Source organism: Lutra lutra, chromosome 9 (assembly GCF_902655055.1).
Source record: "Lutra lutra chromosome 9, mLutLut1.2, whole genome shotgun sequence".
Classification (NCBI taxonomy): Eukaryota; Metazoa; Chordata; class Mammalia; order Carnivora; family Mustelidae; genus Lutra; species Lutra lutra.
The window spans coordinates 79,039,640-79,065,308 of record NC_062286.1 but is presented as its reverse complement, the minus strand read 5'-3'; the positions used below and the strand labels follow the sequence as shown (position 1 = coordinate 79,065,308).

Below are 25,669 nucleotides of genomic sequence, written 5' to 3'. Positions count from 1 at the left end.
TAGAGGATCCCATCATTGAAAAGTTGGGGAGGGGAAGAGCAGTAAGCAAAGGGACAAGGAGGAGCTAGAGAAGCTGCCAGGGAAGTAGGAGGAAAACCAGGGGAGTGAAGACCTTGGAAAGACCTGGAAGGTGTGAAGGATGTGTCCTAAGTGAGGGCCAGATGCTAGTAATAGGTCAGGTATGATTAGTGGGAGATGACCAGCTGTCTTAAAACTGCCTCATATATAATAAAATAATACCTATCCTTAGGTTTTTCTTTCTGATACCTGAAAGCCCTTTTGTGTCTGTCATGTGACTTTCACAGTGGTCCCCTACATTGCAAAAGTCACATGACAGACACAAAAGGGCTTTCAGGTATCAGAAACTGGGGTCCGTACTCATGTTGGATGGAACTGAGGTGGAATAAAGTCTTAGTTTGGAAATAGTATGAGCACAATCCTGGTTTTCTGTTTCCTTAGTTTTCTAATTCTCCTTCTTCCTTTCAATGCCACTGCTATCTGTTTTGGGAGTTTAAATGTTTTTGTTTGTTTTTGCCTACTCTTAGGCTTTATTTTGCATCCACTTCTGAAGAGAACTCCCTGGGGGGTGGGGGGGCGGAGCTATCAGTGGCCTGACCTAGGAGAGCATAATTTAGAAGAAGTCATTTAATCAAGTTTTTGCCTCCAGGCAGAACTTGAACCCTTCAGAAATCCAGATATTCCTATTTACTAGCCTTAGTGAGGGAAGTGGTTGTCCTTCCCACCAACACTGACCTTTTTTACATTGGGATAGACATAGATTTAAGTGGGTTGGCAGGAGCATGATGTTCCTTCACCAGAGTGCACGTGGCTATTCTTCCTCTGCTGTTGCTGTGAGTTTGATTCATGGGTTGTTAGAAAGTACTGCAGCTGCACCTGATCCCATCCAACCAGCAAACAAATCCATTCTGTGAAAGGGAAAAACGAATAATTGAAGCATTGGAAGGGTCTTAGTGCTGGCTTTTTATGTAATTTAGGGTGTTTCCTAGCACCATTTCCCATTTCTTACACTGGTTTGAGTAACTTTAAGTAAATTTGATTACCACTTAGGAAATTGTTTAAGCACTTTTCACTGTTATAATGGCAAACATTACAATGACTATGGTGGGACACCACCCAGTAAATTGCTTAAGGTAATAAATGGTTTCCTCTGTTTTGAGTGTGTGTGTGTGTGTGTGTGTGTGTGTATGTGTGTATGTGTGCGCACACGCACATGCTGGGTGAGTGAGGGGGGAATAGAGAGACCTGTGATTCATAGCATATCAGGGGCTATTTTTACTTTGGTCCTCCATCAGCTCTTGTTTTAGTACTTAGCTGTATCTGTTCATAGCCTGTGCTCACATCACTGCATTTTGTATTAAACACCTCCTACCTCCTACCTCCTACCTTTTATTTCCTTTCAAGAAGCATGTCTCTCTTGCCTTTGACATTTGGCTTCATTTTTCCTAGAGATTTTTCTGTCAATTTACTTCTAGATCGTCTGCTTCTGAAGAAGATGACAAGGAAGATAGTGTGTGGGAGCCCCAAAAGAAAGTCGTCAGAAGTCGCAAGCAGCCTGTTCCCAAAGAATCCAAACCAAAGAGGGTGCCACGGGTAAAGAAGACCACCCTACAGATCCGCGATGGCTCAGAAGGCGTGGCTGTTAAGGAGGAGCTGGTAGGAGCTTTAGTTGGGTGAAGGGAACACTGTAGTGTCTTCCTAATTGGTGATGCTACTTTTCTCCTTACAGAGAGCGGGACAGAGTAGGTAGTTGACAAAAGTACAGGGCAGTGGCATTCTCTACCATGGGCTCTGGTCGTATTTATCGTTAGACTCACTGTGTTCGAAGGGAAAGAATATTTGTCAACTGACATATTGATGTATTTTGCTATAAGCAAATGCTGTATCTATACAAATCTGGATTAATACACAACAACAACAACAATAAATTATAGGCTTTGTCGCATTACAAAGAGTTGTGCATTTCCAAAATCATTCATTGTGGTATTCCTTTAAGAAACTGCTTCCATGGTACATTTGAAATAATACTCTTTTAATATGCTGTAGAAGCCTGACTTTTCAGGGATACATTTATTGTGTGTAGTAGAGGACATTATATTGTACCTTGCTCTGCTCTTAGATAGGGCTTTTATTTAAATCAGTCTTTCTCTTGTTATCCAGTACTTCTGTTTCTTCATCTTTATATACAAGCTTTTCACTGAACACACTTGAATGGGTGAGCAGGCTTTACCTAGAGCTGAGAAAGTATTGACATCTATCATCTTATTGGCAAAATTTGGAGGTTTTTCATTAAGCATGGTATGGTTGCACCTAAAAGTAGCTTGATTGCCTAACTTACGAAATATCTCTTAGTTCCATGGTTTTTGGCATTAGGACCATAAAACCCTTGAGAATCTGATAAAAGTTATGAACCCTCTCTTCAGCAGAATGTACACATGCCTAGCTTCTAAATATTAAAATAGAGCTCAAGAAGGTACAGCTTAAGAACCCTTGTTATGGTGATTTCTTGATCCTTCCAGTGATGCTCAGTTATATGTGTATAAAAAAGAATTAGAATAGAAACTCTTTCACTTAAGAAACATTCTGGGGGGTTTTTAGAATTTCTTTCAGAATTGCCAAAATTCACACATTTTATACCTTAGCAAAAGCACATTGAGCATGTTAGAAAACTTTATTCCATTAGGTTTGGCGCTCTGATCTGCTATAGCCACCACCGAACAAAATAATTGAAAACCTTATTTTGGGTAGAATGAGAATCAGTAGCCTCCTTATAACTTTATTTTTAGCAAACATCACAGACAAAATTAATTGTTAGTCTCTTCCTCTCTATGTTGCTGGCATTTACCAACCTACTCGCCACTCTGGTCACTGAAGACATTTGCTCAGCTCCATTTCTTGTCTCCTCTGCCACTTTCTGCTGTTGTTCTTGGTGATTTCTCCTCCACTGGGATGCATTCCCTGATGCCTTGGTTCTTCGACCTCCTCATCTCCGGGGACCGTGTCTTCTTCTCTGCCTTTACCACCCCTCTCATGAGCTCAGCCTGAATCTTGCCATCATCAGAAACTGTGCTATTGTCATTCCTTTCCAAGCATCCTGTGTTCGGAGCACCATCTCACCATTTCCTGTTCTCCTAGTTCACTGTTCAGGTGCCATCACGGCCACATTTTTATAGCCTTGTCACATCTTCTCCTTGGTAGCTCTCAACCCGGGGAGCTTGAAAAAATGCCCCTGTCCTAGATCATTTAAATCTGGAAAGAATCCTGAGGGTGGGGATGGGCCGAGGCCTCAGCGGTATTGTTTGCCTGAAGTTCCTCAGGTGACTTCTGTGGACAGCAGGGGCTGAGGGCTACGACCCAGTCCTTGGACTGTAGCGCTTCCCCAGATCTGCTTCATGGATCACCATCAGTCAGCCCTTTTCTTTTCCTACCGTACCTAGTCTTGACCACATAACCTCTCACTTAAAGCACTTTTTATTAGTCTCACCAGTTTTGCCCTTCTTTCCTTCAGTCGCACATGGCTGATCAGACCCGACACTGGGTGAGCCATTGCCTCTGCTCTGCCAGCACAGAGCAGCTGACTCTTGCTGAAACAACCTTGACCTAATTTGTTTTTCTTTATATTCATAATCTCAGACCTCAAAATTACACTAAAAATACCTGGTAGACCCATTGTTTTCCTCCGGCGGATTTGTTTTTCCAGTTTTTTCTTGTTTCTTAAACTTCCTAAATTACTTTCTCTCCCTCTCAGCTGATGACATTGCTTTTACATATTTAAAAATTCATGAAGCTCCTCATTATCTCACAACCAGGCTAGCTATATTTGCGTTCCTTTTCTGTCCTGTTACGGTGGAGGAAATGTCATCCCCTCCCCTCCCCCCCCCGTCCAGGATTAGTCCCACCAGTGGGCTGTCATTGCTGTCCCCTCTTGCTCAAGGTCTGTGTGTCTTTAGTCATCCCCTTTCTTTTCTCTCATCAACTTTTCTTCCAGTGACTCAATTGCTAAAGAGTATAAAAATGCTCTTTTAAATCTAATTTTTAAGAAGCCTCCCTTCAACTCCTTATCCCTCTCCAGTTATCTGTCGAGCTCACACAGTACAACACAAGCCAGGGCCAAGGCCTGCTGACTGATTTGACTGGAAAAGACACAATGAGCCACTTTTTTGCTTTAGACAGTTGACTGCTTTCAGAGATGGCAAAAAGAAGAATAGTCAAATTCTTCTTGGAGTCTTGGGTTTAGTCATAGGCTACATAATAACCATGTGGAGTGTTAAGGCTGATTAAAAAAAAAAGCAGTGAGGGCAGAAGAAAATGAACTTTGATTATTCAGTCTGCCAAAGATTCAGGTTGAACATAAGGAAGAAAAATGTTCTCATGGAGGCTTACTAAACTTGAGACAGTTATAGAATCTTAGGAGCTTCATAAAATAGAGAGATATTTCCCTATGTTTTCAATAGTTTAGATCTACCTTTTTCAAACTTTTGGTCTTTGAACCCCTTTACACTCTTAAAACTTACTGAGGAACCCAAGGAACTTTTGGTTATGTGGGTTACTATATTAATGTTTACCATATAAAAATTGAAAATGAGAAATTAAAATATTGATTAATTTTTTAAAAAACCTATTACATGTTAATGTAGCTAAATTTTATTTTAATGAAAAATAAGTATATATTTTCCCAACCAACAACAAAAAAAATTAGTGAGAAGAATGACATTGTTTACATTTTTGCAGATGTCTTTAATGTCTTATTTGACTTACTAGAATATAACTGAAATGTAAAAACAAAACCTGCTTCCACACAGATATGTCTTTGCAAAAGGGAGATGCATTTTAAAAGCTTATTTGAAGCGGTACCAAAAATCAGTGAGTGGTAGTTTCTTAAAAGTTTGTTTCATTGTGAAATCTGAAACCATGTTAATGAACTTCTTGTACTCTACTACATTAAAATCCACTGGTTCGTGTTATTTGAATGGGTCTTTTACCCATGCATGATTTTGTGACATATATTGATCATTTGGAAAATGTCGGTTCACTGATTTATGGAGATCTTGCGGATTTTTATCATCTTTCATTACCTGGTGTCAAAAAATCACATTTGTTAGTATAACCTCCAGTCTCATCACAGTGTTGGGAAGCTGTCAAGTTCAGAGAGGATACAATTTCCAAAATTCTAATTTTCACTATTAAAGCCTGAAATTTACTGTTGGTTGCAAATGTCAGGTGTTTCCTTCAGGTGACAGTCACAGGTCATTTCTGGAAAAGTGTCCCAAGTCTGAATAACCATAGTTTTGTCAGTAATTATTTCAAGTAGAAATGCCACTTTCTGGAAAAAGAAGCTGGTTCAGTTCACAACTGAAATGGGTGCATGTGAGCTTTTGTTCGAGATGACCACTGCACATCTGTATGCCTTGGCGTGCAGCTGAAGTGTTCTATGTGTACTCACCATTCCAGCATGGAGTATTAAAAAGGTGTGTTTTCAAGGACTGAAACTATAAAAGTCAATAGTTTTTAATTAATTAATTAATTAATTAATTAATTTTAATGTAGGCTCCACACTCAGTGTAGGGCTTGAACACACCACTCTGAGGTCAAGAGGCATATTCTCTACCAACTGAGCAAGCCAGGCGCCCCTAAAAATGAGTAATTTTTAACTGCATTGTTAAGTGAAACTACATCGTTTTACTGTAAGAATGTGGCAGTGAAGGGAACAGTGACTTGGCCTTATTATGAAAGAGTGTGGCCTTGCAGAGCCCCTGAAAGGCTCTGCGGACAACACTGAGAAACACTAGGTAAATCTTGCCTGAAGACTCCAGAGAGGGTACCTTTCAAGTGTCTTTATGATTGTTGACTTTTCTTATTTTTCTCTCGGTCGTTGTACTTTTTCTTCATTTCTTTGTCTACTTCCTTCTCTCTCTCCTAGGAGGTAGTCTAGATAGGGTAGCAGTGGTACTGATGGTGGGATCTGCAGATGTTTTCGTGCTTCCCGTCATCCAGGCAACATGCTTCACACTACGGCTGTGTGAACTTACTCAGTCCTCACCACCACCCCTCAAGGCGTGTGCTATTACCATCCTGATTTTGTAGATGAGAAAGCCACAGCAAGAAATGTGAAGTGATTTGCTCATGGGTAATAGATAGTATGTGATGGAACTGGTTTCTCAATTAGTGACATGATTTTGTCAGCATTTCAGAAACCGAAACATCTCTCGTGGGTGGTTTTACCTCAGCTGTGCTCATAAGAGGGGTGTGCAAAACCAGAGTATTGATTTAATAATTAACGATTTGATATAATAATCACAAGGACATGAAATTTTTCTGACTGGTATTGTCTCTCCTCAGAGGCTGAAGTAAGTAGGCACTTAAATAAGAATCCGAGATTTACTCTATGAGCATGGATCCAGATTGGGAGAATTAGATAAATCCATTCTTTCAGATTTATTGCATGCCTCCTGTGGTCTAGGCCTTATGTTTGTCACAAGGACATCAGATGTTTTAAATGCGCGAATCTAAGGTTGTGTGATGGATTCATCTCAGGAGGGCTGTCTTACCATTGCGACCAAAATACTCAGATTCTGTTTGCTAAGCTATCCTCTTCCTTTTACATTGCTTAGAAGAATGCTGATCATATTTGCTTTTTTACAATTCCTCTTGTTCTGCCCCTCTATGGTTGCAGCCCTCTGTATGGCTGACACCTTTCTTTTACTGTATCAAGTCATTTGATCAAGTTATTATCAACTCTTACGAACCTATGTGTCATTCTATTTTTATATCTCTGCTCTCATCCATTATGTTTCAGCTAAAAATGTAATACTCAGAGGGTTTCTAATGTACATCATCTCCAGGTTAGGTGGTGGTGGGTGAGTTTAAGGATGGGGAGGGATGTTGTAGTTCACAGTATTTTCAGTAGTCAGTAATTCTGGAAAAATACTTGATAGGAGAGAAAATTGAATTTTGACTAAAAAATAGTTTGGGCGTTCTTCTTTTAGTTGAGTTGGCGCCAAAGTCTATTTAGGTAACCTGAAACAGGCCAGCCTGTGAAACTGTGAATTCCGTGCAGGTAGGGTCTGTTATGTTATTTATCACTCCAGTGCCTAAATGAATGCCAACTGTCATTCCTTCACATCTGAGCTGTTGCAAAGGCTGGGGGTGGTGGAGAGAGTGGCTCCTGGACACTAGTGTGGACTACTGTGTAGATTCCTCCTAAAAAAAAAATGCCTGACACCACTCTGCTGTCACGCTGTGTTTTCTGTTCCTAGCGTTCTGCATAAATTGGTGGCAGGTTTAGCCTGCTGTGTTTGCTGAGTATGCGAGTGTTACTTTTTTCCCCCAAAGGGTTGACTTTTGGTTGCAAGTTTTCTTTTTTATTTTTAAAAGATTTTATTCATTTATTTATTTGACAGTGAGAGAGAGCGAAAGAGGGAAGGCAAGCAGGGGAAGTGAGAGAGGAAGAAGCAGGCTTCCCGCTGAGCGGGGAACCTGATGCAGGGCTCCATCCCAGGACCCTGGGATCATGACCTGAGCTGAAGGCAGATACTTAATGACTGAGCCACCCAGGCGCCCCTGATTGCAAGTTTTAAATCTTGGTTTTTTTCCAGCTTCCATAGACTTATCCTTTACTCATTTTTAAAAAACGAGACATTTTATTTGTAGATAATTATAGATTCACATGCAGTTGTAAAATATAATACAGAGATTGTGTACCCTATAATTTCTTCCAACCGTAACATTTTACAAAACTGTAGTAAACTATCATAACCAGGATATTTACATTAACAAAATCCAGGGACCTTATGAGATTTCTCCAGTTTTTTTGTATTCATTTATTTGCTCATTTCTGTATGTTTAGTTCTGTACAATTTTATCACCTGTATGCATATGTGTATCCACCATCCAGAATGGTTCCATCACCACAAGCATCCCTAGTACTGCCTAGTATTTGCCTTTTTGTAGCCACACCTACCTCCCTTCGGACCCTTACCCCCATCTCTGACCCTCCAGTAATCAAATTTTTTCGGGAATGCTATATAAAGCATTAATCATTAATGTTATGTAAATTTTAAAGTATGTAACTTTTTGCAATTGCCTTTTTCCTCATTCAACATAATTTCCTTGAGATTCTTCCACGTAATTGTGTGTATCCGTAATTTTTTTATTCCTGAATAATATTCTAGGATATTTAGTTTTTATCTTTTAATTTTCATGTTTTCTGTTTGTGGTTTGATAGAATAACTCTGTGGCTATTGCTGATGTTGATTTGGAAGACAGAAAAAATAAATTGGATAGCACAAAGACTCTGAAAACAGCAAAGACAAAACGGAAGAATTCAGCTCAGTCATCTTTGGGTCAGAGGACCAAAAAGCTGAAAGTTGATGAAGAAACCGACATGGCCAACAGTACAGAGACGCCATCCACGAGCACCGTGTGGGAAAGTGTGTGTAAGAAGGAAGAGAATGAAGATGACTTTACATTTGGTCAGTCCCCTTTAAAGAAAGTGAAGACCGAAGCATGTCCTCAGGGGCAGCCTGTGAGGTTTCCAGCAAATACCAACAGCGTTAAAGAGGAGGTGGAAATGAACTGGGACATAGTACAGGTATGTGCAGTCATAGTTCGTGGGGTTCCTTTCTTTTTGATTAGGATAGGAATGGCACTGGCTAAGGAAAGGGTTGGGAATTTTCAGGTCTCCTTTCAGTTTTTCTAGTGATTTCTGGAAGCTTTGGCCACTGGTTCTTATCCTAGGTATGCTGTTTCATTTTATAGCTCATGGTCATCAGCTCATCAGCTCTTGAGCCAAGAGCTGTGACCTCAGGCAAGGTGGGTTTCTGCCATGGTGTTTTGGTGAACATGCACTGTATAGAGATATTGCACCAACAGACCAGGCCCTCATAAGTTCATTGTGAAGATTTTGTTTTGAACTTGGACTGTATTTCCCGATCAAAGTAGTGTGAGTGATTAGGACATTGACCATTAGTACAGCTCTAATTCTTAATGTAATATTGTAATATACTGTAAACAGGGTCTAGAAATTTCTTAGGAAAAATCTAGCTGAATTCCAACTTGAGCTGCCTTGGATTTCTCCCAGTTTCTTATTTGGCTTTAGGGATGACAGAGAAGACCTGAAGAGTGACTTTTAAATGGTTATTCTCAACTTCTTTCTGTGCCAACACACTCTGGGGACATTTCACAGTTAATTATGGTAGTGCCCTTCGGGGCAGATGCGAATGACCTCCCTCCCTCTTGTCTGTTTCCTGGTGATTCTGATGGGTACTCCTTCCCCTTCTGTGAATTACTGCTCTAGAGCCCAGGGCCTCTGCTTGCTCCAGCTGCTACTTCTCAGTCTAGGATCAGCTGTGTGTTAACCTTTTACTTCAGAGGAATTTTTTCCCCCCATGTTGTCTCTTCTGTTACCTATTAGTAGAACATCACTTTTAATTTTGAATTTTCTCTTCTCTGGCTAAGGAGTAGAATGTTGCCTCAGAGCTTTCTTCTCATCCTTGTTCCTGAACTAAACAGTCCAAAGTTTCTTGGAGAAACAGTATATCATTAGGCTCCTTTCTTTACCATCGTTTTCTTTATTCACTTAGGCCTACAAGGACATGTTTTACTTTTTTTGTGTTTTCTCCCTATCCCCACCCCCTACAAGGACATGTTTTAAAAGAATGGTCATGGACCACCTGCATCAGATTCACCTGAAGGCTTTCTTGAAAGGCAGACCCCTTGCTTAGTTCCAGGGGCAGGTGGATGTTTCCCATTTCCCTTTCTTTTCACTAAGACTCAGAAGCTGATGTCTCTACTATTGACATAAATCTGCTTTTAATCTTGGACAGGCAGCAGGAAGGAGGGAAGAAGGTTTCAGAGACCACGAAATCTCTTGAAATACAGAGATAAGTTCTTCAAGGTTAAGGGCGGCTTACCCTATGACACTTTGCTTCACACCCATCCCCTAAGCTGTGTAACAGAAAGAGATGAAAATGGTCCTGCCTTAGCCCATTATCTCTTAATTATAAGTGATAGAAACCTCCTTCTAATGATCTGAAGCAGGAAAGAGTTTATTACCAAGGACATGGGGTCTTTCAAAGAATGGAAGGGACAAAGTGATCAAGTCTCCCAAAGGCCTTGAACCAGAAATTGGAAAACCATGAGGATTCGAGGAAGGCTCTTTCTCAGTTTTCTCTTTCTTTTCAGTTCCAAGTATTGTTTTCTCCTCCTTCTCCTTATTGGAAGTGATTTTTTGACAGTTTAAACAGGACTGCTCTTGGGATCTGGCACTCCTTGCTTGTGAGTTGGGAGAAATGGCTGCTACAACTGCCACCTTCACTGGGCACCCTGACAACTAGTAAGCTCAGCATTTTCGGATGGCTTTAGGGGTTGCCTGGGAAACTTTAGGTGTGATTTGCATTTGGGTTTTTTTGTTTAACCAGCTGCAGTCTTCCTTGTCCAACATTCAGTTACTTTTTCAGACAATTCTTGTGGTATATGTGGATTTCTTTTTCTTTCCTTTCTCATTCTTCCATAAACAGCAGAGAATACTTTTATCTTGGCAGTGCATTCCTGCTTCCAAACATGGTTGACAGCAGTGGCAGGTGGTAGGGGAGAGGAGACTGAGAAGAATGAGAGTCACCAGTGCTGAGTCCGACAGTCAGGAAGGCCTTGACCCTTTGGATGAGGATTAGACTCATTGAAATGCCTGCGATATGTGTATTATCTGCCACAAAACAAAATATGTGGCCAAGTTCTTTGGGGAAATACTGAAAGATACCTAGTTAATAAGGTATTGTCAATGGAAATTAATTGTATAGAGATTATTAATCATTACTAATTGATCATGTGGGAGATGTCATTTCTATTTCCTTCATTTTGTGTGCAGTTCCCCATATCCGCTTCCACCATGGGGTCATGATCCTTTGTTTTTTCCCTTCACGGTGTATTTCTCAACTCTGAAAATTCAGCTGCTTTTTCAGGAACATCACCATCTTGTTTGGGGAGAGAAAACTGCATTGCCAATACTTAAGTACTTAAGTTACTTATAGACTTTATGTGTAAACATACTTTGTGTCCATTTCTTACTCAGAAACAAGGATTTCCAGATCCCTTTGTGCAGACGCAACCTATTCTTAAGCCCTTTTCCCCAAACTGCAAATGTGTGGTCACAATCAGAAATAGTTTTCGTTAAAGAACATTATATAATTATGCAAATATGATATAAATACTGTGACCTTTTTTAGAATTTGAAGAGGTGACTAGCTACAACCAGTTTTTGAGAAAATTAAATGCTTCAAAATGGTGATTGCTATTAGAGTCTCTTTATTTTGAGGAGGCTGGGAGTAAGGAGTGGAGTAGCCACATATGTTAGTAAGGTTTGCCAGATTAGAGAGGAAAAGCAAGCCAAACTCTCTTTATTAGCTATATTTCTTGCAAGAGATGATGGGAAATGGTGTGGGTAAAGAAGACCAGGGGATGACAAAATTAGGGAAAGAAGTGGGACTGCAAGGAGGTGAGTGTGTCTGAGCTGGCTTTCTCACTGCACTTGTGCATGTAAGCACACACCATCCATTAGGTTACCTGTTTGTTCCAGGAGTGATTAAGTGAAACAATTGCATTAGCTCTTTTTGTTTTTATGATTTAGCTGGTATTTGTTATGGGCTTTAAAACACATCTATTTTTTTTTTTTTATGATTTTATTTATTTGTCAGAGAGAGGGAGAGCACAAACAGGGGGAGAGGCAGGCAGAGAGAGAAGCAGGCTCCCCGCTGAGCAGGGAGCCTCATGATGTGCGACTCAGTCCAAGGCCCTGGGATCATGACCTGAGCCTAAGGCAGACACTTAACCAACTGAGCCACCCAGGCGTCCCCCCCAAAAAATCTATTTTTTTAAAAAGATTTTTATTTATTTATTTGACAGAGAGAGAGAGATCCCAGGTAGGCAGAGCAGCAGGCAGAGAGAGAGCGGGAAGCAGGCTCCCCGCTGAGTAGAGAGCCTGATGTGGGGCTTGATCCCAGGACCCTAAGATCCCAACCTGAGCCGAAGGCAGTGGCTTAACCCACAGAGCCACCCAGGTGCCCCCAAAAATCTATTTTTGAAGTATATATACTTTTACTTTGAAGTATATATGCTATTTTGGAGTATATATAGCTTATTAATGTTCAAAAGTAACAAGCTTCCAGTTGAAAAAACAGAACCTGATCAGCACCCTATAATCCCCTTTATATGGTTTTCTAGTCTCCTGTCCCCTTTCCTTTAACCACTTGTTTAACTTCTAACAGCATAGTTTTTCCTTTTGCAGTCTTTAAGGAAGCTTCTGCGTGTGATAAGATAAGTAATTTAATAAAATAAATAGGCAGGGGTAAAGAGAACAGCAGGAATCAAAAACTTTTGAGAAAGGAGGTGTCGAACTGCTGATGGGGGAATGATTTTGAGTAGAGAATTCTATCTCTCAGTTCTACTCATTAGAGTAGGATTTAATATAATTTTAGTTCTATTAAAATATAGATGCTGCCAGGATGATTAAGGCTATAGTTTGTTGATACTCAAATACTTTCTTTTTTTAACTGAGGGAACGGGGATATAGAGGAGTAAATCTCAGGACACTTTGGGAGAAGTCCATTTTGTTGCAAGTTTTAGACACCAGAGGGCAGTATGAAGGCATGTTTCATCTGCAGTGGGATTCAAGAAGAGAAGTGAGGTTATTGTCTAACTTGTATTTTTGCCTGAAAAAAAATCATCTTGCTTTGCACACAAATCAAATTTTTGAAAAAGTAATGTAACTTGTGGGCCTTTGGGCAATTTACTTAACTTTTGGGGGCCTCAGTTTTTCTATCTATAAAATGGGAGTAATAATAACCTAGGCTCATATAATTTGGTTAATACTGAATATGTGAAGTGTGGGACATAGTAATCTCTATACAAGTGTTAGCTTCAAACAACAGTCACAACAAGTGCCTCTCTTATTTAAGTGTTAGGGTTGAAAAAAGTCTTGAGACTGCCTTCCTTTTTACTTTACTCTCATTCCTAACCAGTTAACTGCAAATATTATTAAAGTAATAAATGAAAATCATTTAAAAGTAAAAACTGTAGTAGTTCTCTGCCTTACTCTTACACATCCCTAAAGTTTGATCTCTGCTTTTTTATGTCTTTGTTGTTTGCCTCATTTTTCTAGGCCCTACGCCAGAGGTGGTTCTTCAGTGGATCTGGGTGGGGCTCAATAATTTGCAATTCTGACAAGTTCCCAGGTGAAGCTTATGTTACTGGTTTGGGGACCACACTTGTGAGACACTTTCTCTAGTCCACAGAGCTCATTGACTTGTAAAATGTCACAGGGATTTGAACAGGGAGGTTGACTCAATAGCTAAAATAAAGTAATGAGCAAATCATAACTGAGTGGCTTAATACTGAGTATAGAATAAAGCTCAAAGTCTACATGGAATTCACCATTTAGCTCTATCCACCTTTCCATTTCTCACCTCATCCCAATACCCCTTGTACATTTAGCATTGGTGAACTTACAGCAACTTAAAAAGTGTGCAGTGGTTTCTCATCAGTGTTTTTTTAAATTAATTAACTTATTTATTTAAATTTTTTAAAATTAACATATAATGTATTATCAGCCCCAGGGGTGCAGGTCTGTGAATCGCCAGGTTTACATACTTCACAGCATTCACCATAGCACATACCCTCCCCAATGTCCATAACCCCACCACCCTCTCCCGTCCCCCCTTCCCCTAGCAACCCTCAGTTTGTTTTGTGAGATTAAGAGTCTCTTATGGTTTGTCTCCCTCCCAATCCCATCTTGTTTCATTTATTCTTTTCCTACCCCCCCAACCCCCTCCCCACATTGCATCTCCACTTCCTCATATCAGGGAGATCATATGATCGTTGTCTTTCTCTGATTGACTTATTTCACTCAGCATATATATATATATATACACACACACACACATATATATGTATATATATACACACACATATATATGTATATATACACACACACACACACATATATACACACACAATGGAATACTATGCAGCCATCAAAAGAAATGAAATCTTGCCATTTGCGACGATGTGGATGGAACTAGAGGGTATTATGCTGAATGAAATAACTCATCAGTGTTTTTTGATATGCTGTTCTTTCTTCATGGAATTCCTGCCCCTATTTGGCTGCCTGGAAATACCTTCATTGTCTTTGTTGATTTTCCATCGCTGCAGAATTAGATGTTTCTACCTCTCATGTGCTCTTGAAACAATCTATGTGCTTTTGCAAGAGTACAGATCACAATATATTTTAACTACTTGTCTGTCTTCTTTCTAGCTTGTAAGCTCCTTGGAAAGAGGGACTTGGCATTTTACGTTTTGTTTTCACTGGCTTGGTATGTTATTGGCATATAATATGAGCTATATTGGCATATAATGTGTCAAATAAACATTTGACTAAATTAAGACAGGGAATTGGATGATCTGGAGACCCAAAAGTATAGACTACTTATATAGGGTTTTGTTGTCTTCAATTTCAAGGAGCAAATCTACATAAGCAGCGGCGTACACTCCCTTAACATATATGATGCTTCTGGATTTGTTAGGACCATGTATGACCCACATGTGGACCTTGGGCTATGTTTGAGCCCCTTTCAGTTAACAATAGCTGAGATAGTTTAGGATAGTGGGAACCAATGGGTTTCTCTAACAATCACACAGTTCCAAAATGATGAGCATTTTGATCATTTTCATTTTTCATATCTGTCTTTTAGAATCTGGCCTGTCTTTCAAGGGCCAGTTGAAATGCTACCCCTGTAAGAAGCCTTCCTTGATTATCCCTGCGGGACCTTTCTCTTCCCTGAAAACAGTGTATCACTGGCACATCCTGTTTTATTTGTATTTATTTGCATTTACATTTACCTTCCCTTCTAGATTGTTTACTCCTATAAGACACTGCAATTTGGAACCACACTTAGGAAGATATTTTAAAACTATGCCACGGTGGTTGAACTTTTACCAGTATGTAGATAAAAGTTATTGGAGCTTCTGTTCAGAAGAAGAAAAAGAGAAAAAATACCTGATTTATTATATCTGTGTTTTAGAAACATAATCAGCAGTAATGCATAGAGGCTGGGTGGAAAGCATAGAAAACAGAACTGCTCTATGGTTCAGATAAAAAATGATATTAGCAGAAAGGGAACTTGAAGGGAAAGAACAGACATTTTAGAAATGCAGTTTGCTTCCTTAATGATAATTTATATGGTCATGATAGGGAACTCACAGTGATACTGAGGACATCAACTAGAATGCTTTTTGGTTGCAGTAAGAGAAAACCCGTCTCACACTAGCTTACACAATGAAGGTGATTTCTTGACCTCTGTAACAGGAAAAGTTTGATCAGTGCACTGAAACAGTCTTTCCATGATTCTCTTAGTTCTGCCATTCTCAGCTTTAAGAGTCTGTGTGTACAAACCATGTTTCTCTAGAAGAAACTGTACCTGGGTCCAGAGTTTCAACCCAAATCTTGAGCTTCATGCTGACTGGACCAATCTTTCTGGCCACACTCTGGCTATTATATATAAAACAGTTGGATACTGAAAAAAATGCTGTGGAGGTAGAGTTCAGGTTAAGTTCTCTCAAGGTGCATAGCTAATACATAGTGGGAAGGTGGTATTGGAGGAGATAGCCATAATATTCCTGAGAATTTCTGTTGTAGAAGACGATGTTAGTTGGAATAAGAAATAGGAAGAGGTACAGGTTTGAGAAAATACTAATGAGTCTGATTTTGTAGGGGTCAGGGAAAATAACAAGCAAGAGCAGCATTTCTGGATGAGAGAGCAACTTCAGAAGGTCTCTAAAGAGGGAAACAACTGGGCTTGTTCTAGGAACTAAGAGAAAGTCATTGGGACTGACTTCTTTTTCTTCTTTTTTTTTTTTTTTAATTTTATTTATTTAACTGACAGCACAAGCAGGGGGAGCAGCAGTGGGAGAGGGAGAATCAGGCTCCCCACTGAGCAGAGAGTTCAGTGTGGGGCTCAATCCCAGGACCCCAAGATCATGACCTGAGCTGAAGGCAGATGCTTAACCAACTGAGCTACCCAGGACACCCCCGCTGGGTCAGGCTTCTAATGAGAGGAGGATTAGATAAGATGAGGTTGGTAGTAGGCTGATGTCTTTTGGGTCATGGTAAGGAGTTTAGATTCTAAGTGCAATAGGAAATCATTGAAAGGTTTTAACTAATTAAGTGACATGATTCAGTATACATTTTATCTTTTTTTTTTAAGATTTATTTATTTGAGAGAGTGCACACACGTGTGCATGCAGGCGGGATGGGGGGAGGGGCAACGAGGGAGGGGGACAAATACAGAACCTTAGGCAGACTTACCGCTGAGCGTGGAGCCTGATGGGCATGGAGGGTGGGGCCCGAGCTCAGTCCCAAGATCCTAAGATCATGACCTGAGCTGAAATCAAGGGTTGTAACCCACTGAGCCACATAAGCACCCCCCAATATACATTTTAAAAAGATAATTCTTGTTGGTTCATGGAGACTGGAATAGATGGGATTGGAATGGGTGCAAGAATAGTTACAGGCTGTTGAGTAATCCTTGCTTGAACTAGACAGGTGTGGGGAGGAAGAAATGGAGAACAGTAATAGACTACAGAAATATTTTGTAGTTAGAGTTAATTAGTTCTTATGATAGAGCAGGTTAAGAGTCGAAGGAATCAAAAGGATTAGACTCTTAGTTTTGTGGCTTGAATTACTGTTTGGACATAATAAGGGGGAAAACTGGAGAAGGAATAAGTCTGAGAGGGAGATCACTTTGCAAAGCCAAGTTTGAGATGCCCATTATGTTTTCAAGAGAATATCGCAGGTAGTTGTCTAAATGAGTCTGGAGCTCATGTGGAAGAGAGCCAGGGCTGGAGATGTCAAGTTGGCATTCTCACTCATCAGAGAGATGGTATTAATGCATCAAAATGTGGGAAGATGTGGGCCTCAGGATTTGAGATGGCCAGGAGAATGAGTACCCTCCCTCGATAATCTCTGGATTTCAGCTTTTTATTTCATCTGTAGTTTTGAAATTCATCCTGTTTTATATATTGACTTGATTTTGTTAATTAATTGATTCTGATAATTCTTTAGTAACTTTTCTGGTTTTTTTTTCCCCCTTCCAATTTTGGCTGATCATGGGTATCAGGATTGAAATAATAATAAAATTTATGTCTTTTGTGCTGTACTCGAAAAATCTGCTTAGGTTTTGAGATCAGTTACTGAAGTTGCCTTTCTTTCTTTCTCTTCTTCAGGCTGACTTCTCTAAACTTTTCTGCTTATGTGTACATTCTCCTGAAACCTACAGATTTGCTTTTTTAAAAATTAATTATTTTAAATATGCAGTATATGTGCATGATATGAAAATCGAAAGATACAGAAAAGTTTTCCTATCTTTACTCATCCATTACCTTTTCTGAAAGTAAGCCATGTTCCTAGGTCTCGTGAGTCATTCCGTATCACTTCACATAAGATTGGTTGGTTGCATGGTATTCATTCTACTCTTATCATATCATGATTTATTTACCAGTTTCCTAGTATAGACTTAGGTTTTCGCTGACTTTATTATGCTGGAAAAGGTTCTTCAAAAGATATCACTGATATATATATATATATATATATATCATGATAAATAGTATCATTTTCTAGGAGTATGAATATACCAGGATAAATTCCAGAGTGGAATTGCTGGGTCAAAGAGTTTATGCATTATAAATTTTGATAGATACTGCCAACTTGTTCTTCCTGCAGAGGTTATACCATTGTACTTTCTCACTAGCAGTGAGACAACACAGTGTCATGTATTGACACATGTCAACACAATGAGTTACCAACTCCTTGATCTTTGCTGCTAATCTTGAGAGGTGAAAAATGAGTCTTATTGAGTCCTGTAGAATTTGAATGATTACAGAGTGGCTTTGATTGGATTTTACTGAATTAATGAAATGATGGTTTTATGATTGTTAGTACATGTATATATTTTTTCAGACTACCACAAGTGTTCCTAAGTGAAGAACATTATTGATTATATTTGAACCATACATTATCATATAAATGTTTAAATCACTAAGTATCCTTATTTGCAGGTTTTATCTGAGAGAACTAATATTGAACTTTGGGTTTGTGCCAACATTATTCGTCTCTTTAATGATGATAACACAATTCCCTTCATTATACGGTATCGAAAAGAGCTTATTAATAACCTCGATGCTGATTCCTTGAGAGAAGTTCGACAAACCTTGGAGGAGCTCCGGTAAGAAACCTGGGAAGGGAAGAGCCTACTATGAGTGGAAAGAGGCCTTGTAAGCCAGTGAGGAGAAACAGTGAGGAAGTGAATGACAGCATATTTCAACAGTCCCATTGTTTTGTCTTCTTGAATTATTGTAATTGAATGTAGTCGCCTTCTGACAGAGGAAGTCAGGTTCATTTTACTTCTTTAGGTGTGTACAGAGTCCCTCTGCTGGAGCATTTATGAATAGCTTGGGCACACATGAACAGGAAGGAGGCTTGCCTTAAAAGTGTGTGCTTAAGAGTTTGACCTTCATATTCTCTTGTAGAAATAGTTGTGTGTAATGGCAAAGTAAGGAAACAGAAACAGAATCTTCAATAGCTTATATAAAACTGTCCTCTTAATACTATGAAGTCCCTAAATGGCGAGTTTTTTTGGTAGTATAGAGTTTGGTGGCAAATCTGTATATTTCCTTTTTCTGATCTTTTAAAGAGCATGGTAATTTGATATTAGTGGATTTTAAGTTTTGTATAGCTATAGAATGAAAAGCATCCTTTAAAAAATTATACCTCTGGACTTACTGTAATGACTCAGAAATAAGCATGCAAAGACTATAAGATTAACTATATTTTTCAGTAGAGTTTATTTAAACATTCTTCACCATTCATGCATTTATTGCATGTCTCCTACATGCCAAGCAAGCACTGTGTTGTTAATGTGTGTGTTCTTCAACTCTACGACAAGGATCTGATAAAAATTGGATAGAATCTTACCTTCGAGCCATTCTAAAAGTGCTAAAAGTTATTTTTTACAAGCAGCCTAATAATTTTGTTGGGTGGGAGGAACCTACATGTCACTAGCATTTCTATACCTTTTGTTGAAGTTCTTTTAGTGCTAGGAGGATTAAAATGCTAATAAGTGGAGAGTTATATTTCCTCGAGAGGCAAAATCAATTAGCCAGCCCAGAAGTAAATGACTAGCTAATCAAGTGGTTTCAGATTTAAGTCTTCCAGGCCCAAGTTAGTATAATAAAGCATCAAGGGATACAAACTAGAGATCCTAACTCCTAAGAGGGGAAGCATCTATTCCAGCTGATGACTGACATGTGGGCTTTTCCACGCAGTTTGCCAGCTTGTCCTATTTTTTTTTTCCCCCAAAAAAACCTGGTAATCTGAGTTTTTATATAAAAATTTTCAGGGCCAGGTGAAACCTTCTACAGGCCACAATATGAAGGCCAGTAGTTTACGAATTGTGAAGTAAACTTTCTGTTTGGTTGAAGGCAAGATAGTGAAGAAAATCTGAGGATTTGGGGATCTGAAATTGAGGAAAGTATCACAAACAAGGATAGTTTACTTTAAAAATTAAAGGTATTCTAATAATTTTTGGTTGTATGGGGGACAAATAGAAGCTTTATGTCAAGATTACTATTATTTCTTTTTCTGTTAAAAAAAAAAACAACACTTCAGAAGTGTTCATTCCCTGGATATCTGTTAGTAGTGAAATACTTCAAATATTAGTGGAGGATATTTCTCTGAGTAAGTGGGGGCATTGACTGGGTCTTGGAAGATGTTTGTATACCATGCAGAGATTTGGAAATGGGATATGGTCTCTATTTTTTTCTTAAGCTCAACATTTTCTATAACTAGAGCATTGATTTTCAATCTGTTAATTGCTATCTGTAAAGGAGCAGTGAAACTAATGTAGTGGGTCATTACCACTTTAACAAAAATTAAATAGAGAATAGAAAATGTAAGAGTGTGATTTATGTAGTAAAAGTAAATATTGTTTCATGAAAGTATTTACCATATGTTTATGTAACTATTACATATATTTATATTATGTTTCTATAACTTTATCTAAAATTATTTACATGTATATGTGTAGTAGGTTGCAAGGTGAAAAATTTTTTACTGAGGGTCACTGTTAAAAATGTGAATAACAAAGGTTGATTATATACAGTAGGAAAAGCTTCCTATTTTCTCTAAAGATGGCTTTCCTCTTCCATATATGCAAGACAGTAGGACACTGGCCTTTTGTCAAAATAACCCTGGTGGGCTTCAGCCCCTGAAAACGGTCTTGGGCTACAAGGAATGTAAAAGATACACAGGTTGTAATCTAAGTACTGCATATGCTTCCTATTTAATTTACAATCTTTTTTTTCTTTTTTGTAAGTAGATTTAATTTTTTTCCTATCAAATCATTTCTAATAATCTATTTTTTCATCTAACTTTTTCCCATCATTTTAGCAGTTCCAATTAGGCAGATGCTATAAGTAGTAACAGGTATCAAAATAAGATGAGAGGCATTAGATATAACAATAGGATTTGTATTCGTAGTACAAAATCATCATAAAATGGTGGTATGACTGTGCCCTTGCTCCTGCCTATGCATTGATTCCTGGAATCAGCTTTTTTTGCGTGAAATCCTGGCTCTCTCCATTGGAGAATGGTATTTTGAAACCAGGTATGGGTGCTAGGTTTGCTGGTCCTGAGTGGTGATACCCAGTAGCAATGAGCACATCTAGCACTCATAACTTGGTTTCTATGTACTCTTCACCTGATTCCAGGGCTGGGGCAAGGAAAGTAAAAGCCTGGAATATTGGGTGCCAGAGAATAAGGAAGTGCTCTAAGAATGATGGGGATATATCAGAAGAACACAGAAACTAGCCTGGAGGGGTTACTTCTGGTCAAATTCAGAATAATTGAGCATCAAAATAAGTGTTCATAATGGATTATAACCATTAAATTAAAAACCCTGAGTTTGTGGTGATATAAATAAATCAGCAAATAAATTGAAAGTTTAATAAGGAGTGGGATAATTAAATAGTTTTAGAGTACCTTTCCAAAAAATACTTAATTATAAAGAAATAAAGTGGCTGCATGATGGAGAAACCCACAGACACTATCAGATAATCTAAGGTGATTAGTAATGTACAAGTGAAAACCATTTGCCCCCTAAAGGATGCAGTGATAAGAACACGGCATTACTTCTATAACATCAGAGAAACTCAAACTAGGACATTCTACAAAATAACTGGCCTGTAACATCTGAAGTATCAAAGCTTTGAAAATCAAAGGGACACTGAGGTACTGTTTGAGCTTGAAGGAGACCATAGACACATGGCAATTACATACAAGGCACTCTTAACAGAATTTGCTGTCAAGGACATTAATGAAACAGTTGGTGAAACTAGGGTGAGATCTGCGGATTAGAATATGATAATACATCTATATTCATTACCTCATTTTGATGGCTATATTATGTAAGAGGAGATTCTTGTTTATAGAAAATATACACTAAAATATTTGGGTAATGGTAACTTATTCTTAAATGGTTAGGAGGAGAAAAAAATGTTTTTATCTCACCTACAACATTCCCGTAAGTTCGAGATAGCTCAAAAAGGAAGTTTTGACACATAAGTCTTGTATATTACAAAAGTTTTTATTTCCAGGGCTGTTGCAAAGAAGGTTCATAGTACAATCCAAAAAATTAAGAAGGAGGGGAAGATGTCTGAGTGCTTGTTAAAAGCCTTGCTGAACTGTAAAACTTTTGAAGAACTAGAACATGTGGTAAGGAACTCTTTTAATCTTTTTTTTTTTTTAAGATTTTATTTATTTATTTGACAGAGAGACAGCAAAAGAGGGAACACAAGCAGGAGGAGTAGGAGAGGGAGAAGCAGGCTTCCTGCTAAGCAGAGAGCCTGATGCGGGGCTCGATCCCAGGAACCCTGGGATCATGATCTGAGCTGAAGGCAGGTGCTTAACAAATGAGCCACCCAGGGTCCCCGGAACCCTTTTAATCTTTTTTTTTTTTTTTAAGATTTTTTATTTATTTATTTGAGAGACAGAGATCACAAGTAGGCAGAGAGGCAGGCAGAGAGAGGGGGGGGGGAACAGGCTTGCTGCTGAGCACAGATCCCAAGGTGGGGCTCGATCCCAGGACCCTGAGACCATGACCTGAGCCAAAGGCAGAGGCTTAACCCACTGAGCCACCCAGGTGCTCCTCTTTTAATCCTTTAATATAATACCTACCTAATTATATTATGATTTCGATCTTTTTATAGTTAAATAAGATCTGGAAATAGAAAGCTAAAGGCATCAGCCATCATTATTTAATTCAATAAAGTTCTTATTCAATAAATACCTATCAAATGCTTTTTTGTATGGTTTGCTAAGATAAATAATACAGACTTCTTGTCTCCAGGGCATTCCCAGTTGAGTAGGGAGACAAAGGAGTGTAGGTTATGGAATTGAGAATCCTAAAGGAGAGTGCTCAGCTGGAGGCCTAGTTGTGAGGGTCTTCAGCATGTAGTTGGTCTTTAGAACCATGAGAATGGAAGATTTCACTCTGGGAGAGTTTGTGGGTAACCAAGTCAGGATAGACCATTGAGGAACACTAACTTTTGAAGCATGGGTGGAGGAAGGGAGAACTGAAGAAGGGGACATGGAAAGAATGGTTAGGGAAGTAGGAGGAGAATCAGGAGTAAATGACACCATGAAAGACTATAGGGAAGAGAGTCTGAGAAGAAGGTAATCATTTGTTAAGTAAATAAATGTAGCGGGAGATTTGGCAAGATAAGGACTGAAAAATGTATATTTGGTAAGTAGGGGATCATTGTGCCGCTTTGGGATACTGCTTTCAGCATGGTGTGAGGAGAGAAGCCCAATGGCTCAAGTTGAGGAGTGAATGTGTGTTAAGAAGTAGAAACATTATGTGTCAGTGGCTATTAGCTATTAGAGGAGCTACCTTGGGTTGAGCAGAGGACCTTCTAGTCCTTATAATCCAGGCAGAGTTTTTAAGGTGAGTGACTACAAACAAATGACTAATGTGAAGTGAATAGAAAAGTGTAAAGAATCAGATAAGGAATGACCATCTTTGTTTAGCTGGTAGTCTCTGGTTAGTATTAATTCATCTCTGAAGGGAGAGGAAAGAATTGAGAAAAGGATGTCTTTAGCATTCCCATCATGTCTTCTAATTTTGTGTTTTAATTTTGACTTGCTTTTTAACTGAATGATGTGGTATGTTTTCTGACTTTTTTTTCCCTTCTAGTCAGCTCCATATAAAACTGGGAGCAAAGGCACAAAAGCCCAAAGAGCTAAGCAGTTGGGATTAGAAGGAGCAGCCAAGACATTGCTTGAGAATCCAGGGGAGCTCAATCTGCTATCTTACATTAGACCCAATGTGAAAGGTACCAGCTTTACTTCAAGAGATTATCCTTGTTTCTTTTTCTTTTTCCTTTTTTAATTTGAAAACTATGTCAAAAAAATTGTTTCATTACGTAATGACTATACAAAAGAGTATTATAGCACATAGGAATAAATAGCTCTAATAAAATAAACCCCTATATACCTCCTGCCACCATTCAGCTTCCTCTTTTGATGAAGTGCCTGTTCTAGTCTTTTGCCCATTTTTATTGTATTGTTTCTCTTTTTTTAAATTAATTTATAAGTACTTTTTAAGGTAGTCTTTTTATTATATGTATTACAGATCTTTTCTCCCAGTATGTAACTTCTTTTCACTTTCTTTATGCTGCCTATTAAATAAATAGAAAATAGAAGGTCTTAATTTTACTAGTTTATTAATCTTTTCAATTTTGCTAATCTTTTCTCTAAGATACTTGCTTTTTTTTCCTTTTTAGAGAAATTGCTTCATTTCCCAACGTTTTAAAGAATGTCCTATATTGTCTTGTAAAACTTTGACTCTTTCTAAAAACTTATTTAATTATAAAAGTTATCTACTTTTTAAAAATAATTTCAACAATTCTGACATAATTAGTTATAAAGTGAAGTTCTATTTCCACACTTCTACTCTCCAGGAGTAAAGGGTCCTTTTTCTGAAATGTATCTTCCTAACCTTTTGTGTATGTATGCACAAGAATAAAAGAGATGGAAAGAGAGTAGGGGAGAGAGAATTTCTAAAAGAAACCCATGAAAAGTGACTACTGATACATGTCAAAATACATTGGTTTTATTGATAAAATAAGCCCTAGAGCGAGAGCTCTTTGAGGAAGAGTGGCTTTTTATAGCTCTGACAGGATAGGATGGATGGGGAGATTGGTGCTCTCCTAAGTACTATGCTCATTCTAGTTTCTTTAGCCTTCCGTTTATTCTTTTGGCTAGGAGAACTAAGTGTCTATAGGGGGCAGTCTCTGATAAGAATATCCACATTCTGTACTCCACTATAGAGAGTGCTAGCATATTATAACCTGCTTTCATTTTAAACTATTCAGCAATGTGAGTTTGCAATTAAGAGATTAAGGATGAGTGTCTAAAAATACAAATGTCTGTTCATATATAAATACACTCATCTTAATATTTGTTTTGAAGATGGCATTAATTAAAAGAAAAAGCACAGAAGTATTGAATTTAGAGATGGATTGAAATGAGTAAAACTCAAGTTTGTTTAATTTTTTAATGTCTATTTTTAATTGGATTTTCCAATGATGCAATTTTATTGTTTTACTAGTGGCTGAGACTGTAAAGCCAAGCATTAAGGTCAGCCACAGTGGGGACTTTCTTGCCCAGTGATAGTATGTTTTCTTAGAATCAAATATTGGAGTTTTCAGAATATCAGATACACAAAGGTGTATTGTCTGTTTTTACTCTTTTATGATTGATTTCCTTTCCTTTCCACCTCCTTTGGTACAAAGTTTTCCTTAGTTTGCACACATACTGAGTTCCTACTGGGTAGGTTTGATAACTCTGCCTCTTTAAGGCATGGCTCTATACGGTGATGCTCATGAACTACATGGTGATGGACACTTGGTGATACTTCTAATAATGGGGCTCCATCAGGGCTCAGTGCAGTTACGGAAGTACTAGTGCATATATTGAACTTCCTGTTTACTTTATTCCCTCCTCCTTTTACTCTGATCATAAATGTCGAAGAATTACAATTAATTCCAAACAAGTTAGATACTGGTTTTTAAGTTTGTTTGGATTGTTTTTTCTTTTCTCTGTCCCTTCATTGCTTGGGCTATACACATACTCATGATCATCCTCAATTCTCTTAGGTTTCTAAAGAAATATTTTTTATCATTCCTGTCATGTCTCAAAGAAATGTTTAAGAAACCAGCTATTTCACTGTGAAGTGGAGGACACTTCTTACTTGCCACAGACCAATAAGAACTTGGTCTGAATCAAAAAGATACACGTGCCACAAATGGACTATATCCTAGAATTTTCAGAATATCTCCATGTTGTTTAGAAGGAGGAGTAGCTGATTGCTCTGTTGTGTGGAATAAGAGGTATCCTTATTGCAGTTAAAGCGAAAAGAAGTGTTTGCCCTTCAATTTTCATTACAGTTGTGGAGCTTTGAAGAAACTGGCTGGGAAGTTTTTACTACAACAAAGGAGATACGATTTTTTGCTTCTCTGATCCTTATTTTCTCCTGATTTCATTGAGGTT

General features: G+C 38.4%; 1 protein-coding gene across 2 annotated transcripts in view; it reads left to right on the top strand.

Annotated features, from left to right (window-relative positions):
• The window catches only part of SRBD1 (S1 RNA binding domain 1), a 203,997-nt gene that overhangs the window by 8,101 nt on the left and 170,227 nt on the right, over positions 1-25,669 (top strand). For both annotated transcript variants that reach the window (XM_047745849.1, XM_047745848.1), the window contains exons 3-7: positions 1,494-1,674; positions 8,243-8,608; positions 18,121-18,287; positions 21,715-21,832; positions 23,313-23,451. In XM_047745849.1, the coding sequence (XP_047601805.1) occupies positions 1,494-1,674; positions 8,243-8,608; positions 18,121-18,287; positions 21,715-21,832; positions 23,313-23,451 (971 nt within the window). The remainder of the gene's footprint in view (positions 1-1,493; positions 1,675-8,242; positions 8,609-18,120; positions 18,288-21,714; positions 21,833-23,312; positions 23,452-25,669) is intronic.